Source organism: Bacillus rossius, chromosome 12, assembly GCF_032445375.1.
Source record: "Bacillus rossius redtenbacheri isolate Brsri chromosome 12, Brsri_v3, whole genome shotgun sequence".
NCBI lineage: Eukaryota > Metazoa > Arthropoda > Insecta > Phasmatodea > Bacillidae > Bacillus > Bacillus rossius.
This window is the reverse complement of record NC_086339.1, coordinates 43,265,911-43,276,587: the sequence shown is the minus strand read 5'-3', so window position 1 is coordinate 43,276,587 and position 10,677 is coordinate 43,265,911. Positions and strand designations below refer to the sequence as shown.

Sequence of the window (10,677 nt, the reverse complement as noted above, 5' to 3'; positions counted from 1 at the left end):
TTGTAATGTTTGGTCAATTAAACATTTATTATATGAAAATTCAATGATTTTATTTATCGACAGTATTTATATTACTTAGAGAGATATTTAAAATAAAATCATTTATTTTAATTTTAATTACATACTAAAATTTGTGGGTCTAAAACGTAGGGCCTTCTAATGAATGCGTGGTTATTTAAATATAGTTTAACATTTAAATTTAATAAAAAATTTTCACTGTAAAACAATGGAAAATATGCGTATAGTTCAGCTAATTGTTCAAGTAGAAATGATGCTCAAGGGACGGATTAAAACTAACATGAGCATCAATATAAAAGTAGCAACACCCTCACTGCCAGCTCAACAGGTACGAGCTTAGCAGGCTAACCAGATGGAGATGAGATTGGGTTTCAGGAGAGGAATAGTTAGCAGGAACAGCAGTGCGAAGTCTTAGTATTGTTAAGTGAACCTGCAATATTGTTGGGAACAGTAAAATCAAATTCTTTATTAACATATGACAATTTGCTGATATATATAAATATGAAATCTCAGGAAAAGTTAATCCTGACTCCAGATTTCAATTCACTTGCTGCCAAACCAACACCTGCCCCTAACACACGTGTCCCTGTTCATGAGCAGCTAGCGAAAATATTTGCAGCATTAGGCAGCTTGCGGTGTGACCTGTCAGATAAAATAGACACTAACACTGACACCCTGACTATGCATCTGGAAGGAAAGCTGTATGAAAAAATTCCCAAAACAGGAGAGTTAATTCAAAAAGCTTAGTGATAGAACTGCCAAAATTTTACAGGCTGTTACCACGCAGTGTCACGAGGTCAGTAGACAATATAAGATGAATAACATCGCACTGGAATATAGGTTACAAGATAGCAAAAACCATTTAAATATATCAATGTAACGAATATAGGAAAGGAAAATTACCGTAGATATTCGCCTAGAAGCAGTATGTGCCGACCTCGCAATCACAGCCACGGAGATAGTTGAAAACAAGACTATCTATTTGTAGCAACGTGTCGAGGAGAAACTCACAAAGCAATCCCATGGCCAGCAACACATGAAAGAAAAAGTGATTGAACTGTTACAGCGAATACAAACAATTACTCTGAATGCATCTGCACCCATTGTTAACAAAAATGGAGCAGCTATTGTATCTCCATTTACGTGTTAGTTTATTTATAACTGAAAAACACGTAGTTCTGGCTGTTGAATCCGGGAGTTACTGTTATTTGTCGAATCAAAGAAAATGTATCTTCTGTGTAGTTCTAAGCTCAAACACCGTCATCTCCAAACCATGCCTCCGTCAACGCTAGCCCCTTTTCTGAATTTATAAATATTGATCCGACTGGTATCGCTGTCTTAACGCTGTTGCTCTTAGCCGGGCAAATAGTTTTACGTAGAAGTGTCTTACCAAGTGGTTCGAAGTTGCTCGGGCAGCGTGACGGCAGGCAGGCGAGATTTCTGACGGTGTAGCAGTCGCGGGCAGCAGCTCCCCGCCTCAGTTGTCGTCTCGGTGCTGTCTCTCCCCCAGGGCAAAATAGGGGACCTTATATGCTCTGGAACTCGAGGGAAAAAACATCTGAGATTGTTCTGGGCCTACATGACCGGAACACGCCGCACGGCCGATGTCCGGTACAAAGCCCGCCCAACGAAGTTCGCCGAGCATTTCCGAGCTGCTCCGATGCTTTCCGCGCAGCGCACGACGAGAAGCCTAAGATGTCCATCAAGTTCTGTTCTGCCCAAACACGCCCGAATATTCACCTTCGGCCAACCTCGGGATTTGTTTAATTTTTGCGCAGGTAAAATGAATTCAAATATTCAAAGTGGTCGGTTAGGTTAGCTACTTAGTTAAGTTAGTAAAGCTACATTAAAGTAAACAGAGAAATATAAATATATATAAATAAACCCGAGGTTGGCCGAAGGTGAATATTCGGGCGTGTTCGGGCTGTGACAGAACTTGATGTACATCTAAGGCATCCCTTGCGCGACAACTGGTGTTGAACAGGTTGCATCCAGCGCGCGGTTAGGCGCCGCGCAGACGTCATCAATGTACGTATGCTGGGCATACAGTACGTAAAAAACGATCTGGTGAGAATGTCAGAACAGCACAGACTTCCTTGACTCTTCGCTAAAATCAACTAGAGTGATGAAAGTGCGAGCCATCACTCGAAGCTTCTACTTCCTTCATTGTTCAGTATTATTTCGGGTCACTTGACTTATTTTTTCGTATAATAACAACAATAAAAAATCACTCTTTAATACGACTGTATGTGTACTTCTATGTAAAAAAATTTCTAGCCAACCGCTGCATTCAAAACAGCAGTGGGTTTGTTAAAAAAAAAAAAAAATTTTGGTTATAGTTCTGTTGCCATTGCTGGTTAATTGATTAGTGCTCACTAATTGAAATAACTCTTGCAGGTTAATATATAACCATGCAGTGATAAATTATAGTAGACTTTAAGACTGAAATTTATATTAATATTATTTGATAGTGCAATTTACGATTTGTTCTAAATGGACTGAAGAAATCGATTCGTTGTACAAAATTAAAGATTGTGAATTTGAATTTTATGGTCAAGGTTATCCATGAGGCCCGTAGAGGCTTAGTGGGGCTTGTCGTTGAGGAATTTAATCCTATTTGGTGAATTTCAGTTCTTTCTGAAGCTAAAGTCTTTTGAAATTTATTGCATTCCGAATTTATGAATCTTCGAGGAATAAAACTGGAATTTTTCCCTCAGAAAGGGAAATTATTTCTCTCAAAATAGGTATACTATAGGAATTTTGACTCATTTTGAGTTATTTTAGAGTCAATATTTTTGAATAATTTCAAGTCCAAGATGCCCACAGTGACGTCACTATCCAAGATGGCGTCAAAAATCCTCAATCTTCAAGCCAAAGCCAGGGATCGAAGCCCCTTTTCTATACTACTCATGTTCTAAGTGTATACTGTGTGTTCATTGTGGACACACGTGTGTTCATTGTGTGTGTACATTGTATTTATGGTGTATACTGTGTGTTCATTGTGGACACACGTGTGTCCATTGTGTGTGTACATTGTATTTATGGTGTGTACTTTGCGTTCATTGTGTGTCCGGTGTGTGTGTACTTTGAGTCCATTGTGTGTTAATTGCATTTCCTGTGTGTGTACTGTGTCCAGTGTGTGAACTGTGTGTATACTGTTGTCAAATGTGTTCCTGTGTGTTTATTGTGTATTAATTGTGTATCCAATGTCTGTATTTTTGTGGATTGTGTGTCCTGTATGTGTCATTTTTGTCCATTGCATGTACTATGTGTACTGTGTGTGTACTGTGTGGGAACGGAATGAGTAACGTGTGTACTTAGTGTGTGTACTGTGAGTCTATTGTGTGTACTGTGAGTCTATTGTGTTTACTGTTGTGCACTATGTTTACTGTGTGTGTACTGTGTGTTTTGTGGGTGTACTGTTTTTACTGTGTGTACTGTGTAATATTAGTTCAGTATATATTTTTAGTGTTCTGTTATTTTTGTTAATGTGTGTCGTTTCGTTAATTGTGCGTAATCATATAAGTAGTAGATCTGAATAATTACTGTTTAAAATCCTTTTTGTCTTGATTAAACATTTTTAAGGTAGGCTTGGTCTTTTAGTAAGCGTAAAGCATGTTCCGTTGGTCTAAATGCGTGTGATTGATTTTCTCACATCCTTATGTCTGACTGTTCAAAGACTTCGTATGGACTGGTTTAAATATAGTATATAAACTATCGGAGAAGGTTTTTTGGTTTTTTTGGCCTATACGTCTGACGTTGTTAATGACCTGGTATTGCGGTCTGAAGACATTTGGTTTATACGTATAACATTGTAAATGAACTGGTTTTAATGCATTACATGCATAGAAAAATAATAAAATTCCATGTTAGGCAGCGCTTTAACTTTTTTTTTTTACTACGGACAGGTATCTTGTCCAGAGTTGTTTTTCGTAGAATTAATGATTAATAAATTCCACGAAAGGTAATGGAAAACAGAATTTAAAATTTATTTGAACCTTAAGGTACCGTTATTACTGGTCAAGTATCAAACAAAGTACAAAAATCTATCACGACATTCGTTATTTAAATAATTAATTTTTTGGTCAATAAATACAAATTTCCAAAATGGCGGTCATATCGTCTTACTGGAGCCTGGTACATAAGAAACATACCGTAGTTGCTTTTGGGATATTGAACATTACTTATTTAATAATTATACTATTGTATAAAATAATTATTTCTGCATTGATCAAGTATCTAACCAAGGATGGACATCGATAGAATCAATCATTATATTGAGTGTTTTTTTTTTGTTAATTTTTGTATTTTCTCTCGAATACCAAGCTTAATATTTTCGGATCTCCAAGATGTCATCCAACTTTCAGGATGGCAAGTGCAAAAGTAAAAATAAATTATTTCTGTTCTGTAGTGGGTAAAAATTAAACTAAAATGGTGGCAGTGTACGCTAGCAGACAACTACAAGATTGCGGCCTACAACAGAAGAAAACCAGATGACGTACATGACGTAATACTTATTGGCGATATATATCTTATTAGTGGTGGAAGGCCAGTTGGCTTGTGGCTTCAATGAAGGAAGGATCCGTCGCCATTTTTAATCGAATAACCTCACCAAGTTCGAACCGTAGACTGCATGCCATAAACGCGTTTTTTTAACAATATTTTAATACAAGTTGATTAATTATTTTTTATATAAATTTTCAATTTTTTTTAAAAAAATATATATGATAATAATAAGGAATATTCCATACGTAGTGACATTAACGTTATTGCCATGGGGAATATCGTAACTCATGATGGCTGTCGTGACATCCTAATAGTTGAGGTCGTGACCACGGGGGCTTAGGGCGGCTTGTCGCCGGGGAATTTAAGCTTCTTTGGGGAATTTTGTTCCTTTCTAAGGCAAAAGCCTTTTGAGTTTTTTCGAAATACCAATTTTTGAGGAATAAAACGGGAAATTTTCTCTCGAAACGGGAATTTATCAATCTAAATATAAATATTGTTTTCTTTTCAAATTTTTTGAGGTTTATTTGCAATAATATTTTACCAAAAAAAAGAAGAAAAAAACAAACTAACAAACTGGAATTTTCGACAATTTTTCAGTAATTTTTGTAAAATTTTGATATAATTTGAGGGTAAAGGTCAAAGGCACAGGTCATCCAATATGTGTCGCCGTGACTTTACAATCAAAGATGGCGACAATCCACAATCCACAGCCTGTAGTCTGTCCTCAGTCAGGCCAATATATACTACTTTGTCAAAAAAATTTTATTTTAGACAAAAGCTAAACGTGAGGATAATTTTTCTTTATTTTTTTAATTTTTAAGTTACTTTTTTATTAAATTAACCACATAAGAGTTTTAAATGGACCCATAATGTCGAATTTTTCAATCCTGAAATTAATTGTAAAGGCTTAAAAAACCAATTACTTGTATTATTGTGTGGTTTAATATTCTACATATATAAATTGTTTGTAATGTTTGAAAACGTTTTTGGTGTAATGTTTAACAAAATAATTTTAAAATATTTGATTTTTTGGGTATTTTATTTCTTCATTGAAAAATAAATATTAAGTATCATTTGTTAAAATAAAAAAAATTGTTTTAGTGTACAGCCGTATTTAAATGCAATGGTTTGTAACCATTTTTCAATTATTTTAATTAATTAGAAATATATCGAAACAATTATTTCAAAACTTTATTTTAATTTATAACAAAAAAGGTTACTTTATGTGGTAACATGTGACCAATTTATGACATTCTCAAATATGATATTTGATTAAATATAGAATAGGTTAATTCAGGACTTTCATTGATAAACATATATTTATGTTAATATCCTGGCGTATATTGGCAACCATTGCAATATTACTTTTTATAAAGAACAAGTATATAAATGTTAGAAAAAAAACACATTTTGTGAAGGGTATTTTTAATGAAGATATATCAAACAAAAATTTTAAATTAGTTAAATTTTTACGGATAAAAATGAAGCATTTAGATCAATTTTATATTATTTATACTCTTTAAACAATATTTAAATATGGAATCAATTTCATAAGATATTTTAATAAATTATGTAAATGTTGAAACCTGACAATAGAAAACACCTTAATTTGTTTATAGTTTTAATAGATAATGCTGACGTACACTTTGGTATACCACACCTAAACACATTTAACCTTACTTACGCACACAAGCTCACAGATAAAAAGGTATTTTCTTAAGTCAACATTAATTTGTCATCTACATAGTCCCAAATATTTTTATTACTTTGTGTAAATGAATTTCAACTACTTGACAACCAAATTAAATGGTTCTAATGCAAGTCTTTGAGAGAAAATATTGCATAGGTAAAAATATATAAAAAAACAATTTTATATGAAAGTTACATACAATTTTGCATTAACTTTAACAAACATACAGAAAATTATTCTATCTAAACGCAATTATAAGCTATATTGAACTTATTTCTATATTGCTTACTTAAATTAAAAAATACATGCTCAACTTTCTAAGTAAAATTAAATTTATACATTTTAATATGCAAAATAAAAAAAGTTTTAAAAAAAAACTAAATTGTGATCTCGTGTTTCAGTACTCGCCAGTTATGTGTATCATCTAACCTCGGTAACGAGCGTATGGAGCAAACTCAGGTGTTCTCGTGTTGCAAAATAAATTAACAATACGAAATTCGGACAATATTTGGCGTATATTTCTTTAAAATAATGTCAAAAGTGATAAATATACGAAAAGATTTCCTTTAAGGGAAAAACTTGAAATAAATTTCTATTTTTGAAAAATAAGTATGACTTTATTTAACAAGATAATAATATAAACTCACCAAACCAAACCTAAGCGAATCAAAAACAAAACGACCCAGGTTAAAATTTTATTTATCTCCTACAATTTTTCTCGTTTCAGGTAGTTACGGAATAGATATGATGCACTTAGTTCACATTCTGATCTGGGAAAAAAAGAGAACGTTAAAATAGTGACAATAAAAAAAGACGTAAAGGTTTTCATGTTAACCTTAAGAAAGTAATTTAGAACTAAATAATAAACAAATGCAAATTAAATTCACAGTTAAAAAGAAAATTTGATTTGACTCGCGACAAGAATATAATAAAGATAAGTTACGTTTAAATAATGCTTACCTAGTTAATTTGGTTAATATATCTAAACATTATCCTTGGTAACAAGGCAATAGCTAAAACACTTAAATACCTACTCAATAATTATAAATAATAAAAATTCGCAATACTCGCACATGATAATCGCTTATTTTCCCAAAAGCCAAGTGAAAAAAACATATATAAATAATCATCAATATACATAAAATTGCATTATTATATATGTATGACGTCGATAAACTCCGACACCGTTTGAACGATCGCCATGAAAGTTGGCGTACATATAGAAGTGATTTTCATGGAGAATATTTTATGATACCCATTTTGTGAAACATACCGCTAAATGGCGTTACAGTCCATAAATTTCTAATTAAACCGATCGCCATGTGTAAACAGAAAATCATATCTCAAAGACAAAAATCATTTGTGTAATTACTTTATGTCCACTGCACTGTCATGTAGCGCTATATATTTTGCTTTAACTCGCGGATAATAAATTACCTGTGTTCAGCCCGGGCAACGCCGGTACTGTAGTCAGTTATTTATAATTATTGCGTGTTAAAATTTATTCTTACCAACGATGCTGGTTTGAATATTATACCCATTTTTAGAAAATAACGTTTATTTAAACATATTCTTTCTTTATTATATTCTTGTCGCGATCAATTTTATTTTATTTCTTTTAGATTCTGGTATTAATTTGCACATGTTTATTACCTAACTATAGGAATATGTATACAGACGGATAAATTACGAGGTTTCCGCAGTCTTTCCGAGATTTATGAGACTTTCTCGCTGATGCAGCACTGTGGTTACACATTTCCGTTCTTTAGAGTTCCGTGCCAGTCACGAAATTACTCCTACCAAAGGCCGCATACCGAGGACTAAGATGATTACAGATAAAACAACTTTATACGCTATTCACTTCATCCTCGGTCCCAGCTTAACTTTATAGCCAGTTTGAAATTTCAAGAAAAAATTATATCCAAAACACTCCATGTATTCTCTGGAGCAACATTCCAGAACTTCGTATCTTCTCAGCAGCACTGAGAACATGGTCTTCATTGCTATGTAAGCATATCGCTTGCCAATGCACGTCTTGCGACCGTAAGTGAACGGAATAAACGAAGAAGCAGGGCGGCTGGCACTATTCTCACTGCTGAACCTGTCAGGATTGAAAGCGTCCGGGTTCGGGAAAAAATCTGACTCCCTGTGGACCAGATAAATTGGGATTACGAAAATAGTGCCCGCTGGAAAAGTGTAGCTGTTAAAACGAACATATTCGTTAGCCCTCCTTGCTACAAGTGGTATCACGGGATAAAGCCTCATAGTTTCATTGATCACTTGTTCCAGATACACCATCCGCTTCAGATCTTTTGCCGTGACGGATCGGCTCATATCTCCGCCGAAGATAATTTCCTGCTCTTGTAAGACTTTTCTCTGCACATCTTGATGTAATCCTAGCAGCATCAAGGTTGTGGCTACAGTGTAGGCTGTAGTGTCTGTGCCAGCTGTGATAACTAACATGGTCTGGTCCTTTAGTTCCTCTTATTTTAATAGTTCTGGATTTTCTACCAAAGTTGATACCATTTGTTCCAGGAACCCAAGTTGCTCCGGTGTGACAATATCTTTCTGATTATCAGTGACCTTATTTTTTAAGTGAATATATGAATCCAGCTTATCTTTGACTATACGAGTTACAAAACTACGAATGGGCGTGACTAATGCAACCATTCTATAATAAATTAGATAGCACTTAAGAGTCCAACTAAACCACAGCCAAGGTGTGATAAAAACAAAGGAATTAATTTCAGAAATTTTCGGAATGTTTTCTACAGCACAGTGTGTGTGGTTTTTACCTTGTATGTTCATCGGCACGCCCAGACTCGTCTCAGAGAGCATCTCCAGAGCGCAGGGCCTCGAGAAGTCCGCCATGTTGATTGGCTCTCCCGCGCTGTGCTCCTCCAGCAGGTCTGCCAACCGTTGGCTCTTCTCGTGGAACGTGCTGACGTATGAGTCGATGATCGGGTTCCTGAAGGCAGGGTCTAAAATTGTACGGTATCTCTTCCAATCTTCGCTTTCGGAAGTAAGCAACGAATCACCGAAACTATTTTTAAGGGTTTTGTAAAAGATTGGCTTGTTTAATGTTTTGCTACTACTTAATATGACTGCTATATCCTTGGGGTCCATCAACCCAACACAAAGTACTGGTCCAAACCATAATCTAACCACGGCACCGTAGCATTCGTGTAGCTCCTTGAAGTATTTCAAGATGTCTTCCCTGCGAGCAATTAATTGCCAAGTGTTGCCAAGAAGAGGTACCCCAGCAGGACCGGGTACCCGCTCGCCCAGTTGGAAGTAGCGACTTCGATGGAAGCACCATCTCACTGCGATGCTGACCAGGCTGATGACGACTGCCGAGACGCACCAGACGGCCCACGACTGCGGCACCTCCATGTTGATACAATAACCCGGCTAAATGTTCGCTAGCAAGTGTTTAAATGTGCCGGATGTATTCAAGCAACGCTATTTATACAAGTCATACTTGTTCACCTTCATGCGAAATTCTAGTTTGTAAGAAAAATATCTTGCTCACTTGAAGGTCGTTAACGAAACATTTATTTAATGTTATGAGTGAGTTTTTTTAACATATTGTTGTCTTGGGACAGTAATATACGTGGCAATTTATTTATTCAAAGGTTGAAAATACCCCGTGTATAATCGTGAAACAGCAATACTCGTGAAAGTTGCAGTATTCGCAGTACTACTAATGCCAAGGTCTTTAAAATACGTGAAAATTTATCATAGGAAAGTATAAATGTTAAAAAAAATGGCATTTTGGCATACCCTATGTTTGTACGTAGATTTCAAAATATCTGTTTCTTCTGAAAATGTTTTGGAAAATTATATAAACTTGTTGAAACTATTATCATATTATGTACATAACAATTTTACGTTGTCCAATATTGTAAAAGGTTTATTAGACATTTTCTTATTTTGCTTTCAGTGAAAATATTTTGAATGTTTTTAACTCAATGTATCCAGCATTGAATACCTTAGAATAAATTTAACATTATGCCTACATTAGAAGATATGAAATTTTTTACTTTCAAACTCTATGTTTAATCATTGCAAAACTAACATGGTCGTAAATGAATTTGCTTTCGATCAAGATAAAGATGGTTTAAAATAAATTCTAAAGAATTTTATACTAATGAATATTTGATATTTTTAATTTTAGTCATCTTTTATATATTTGTTTTTTTTTTTTTAAAATTTCTAGTAATAGTTATAATTAAAATTAAGGAATAATATATTAATTATAATCTATTTAATATTTAATATATCTAAAAAATTTAAAAAAAAATATTTAAAATGTTGTTATTTAAACCCCCTTTAGAAACGTTTAGTCTTTACAAAAAATGATTTAACCAATTTTTAAATAAAATTATAAAGTTTACAAACAATTTGAACGTTTTTTGATGAATGAAAATATTAATTTCTTATTCCTTTAATCTTTGTTTTTT

At 34.0% G+C, this 10,677-nt stretch overlaps 1 protein-coding gene across 1 annotated transcript; it reads right to left on the bottom strand.

The window, feature by feature from the left end:
• Positions 1 to 7,392: 7,392 nt before the first annotated feature.
• LOC134537972 (cytochrome P450 4C1-like) lies at positions 7,393 to 9,607 on the bottom strand. Its single transcript, XM_063378991.1, has 3 exons — positions 8,738 to 9,607; positions 8,167 to 8,695; positions 7,393 to 8,092 (listed from the first exon to the last, which is right to left on the bottom strand). The coding sequence occupies exons 1-3, from the start codon at positions 9,605 to 9,607 to the stop codon at positions 8,061 to 8,063; spliced, it is 1,431 nt and encodes a 476-aa protein (XP_063235061.1). The 3' UTR covers positions 7,393 to 8,060.
• Positions 9,608 to 10,677: the final 1,070 nt, after the last annotated feature.

Excerpts from the sequence above, each read along its gene's own strand:
- LOC134537972 (XM_063378991.1), bottom strand. The coding sequence starts at position 9,607 with ATGGAGGTGCCGCAGTCGTGGGCCGTCTGGTGCGTCTCGGCAGTCGTC. Across the intron at positions 8,696-8,737 it reads TTGGGTTCCTGGAACAAATG|GAACTAAAGGACCAGACCAT; the intron begins GTATCAACTTTG and ends TTAAAATAAGAG. Across the intron at positions 8,093-8,166 it reads AAGATACGAAGTTCTGGAAT|CTGGGACCGAGGATGAAGTG; the intron begins GTTGCTCCAGAG and ends TATAAAGTTAAG.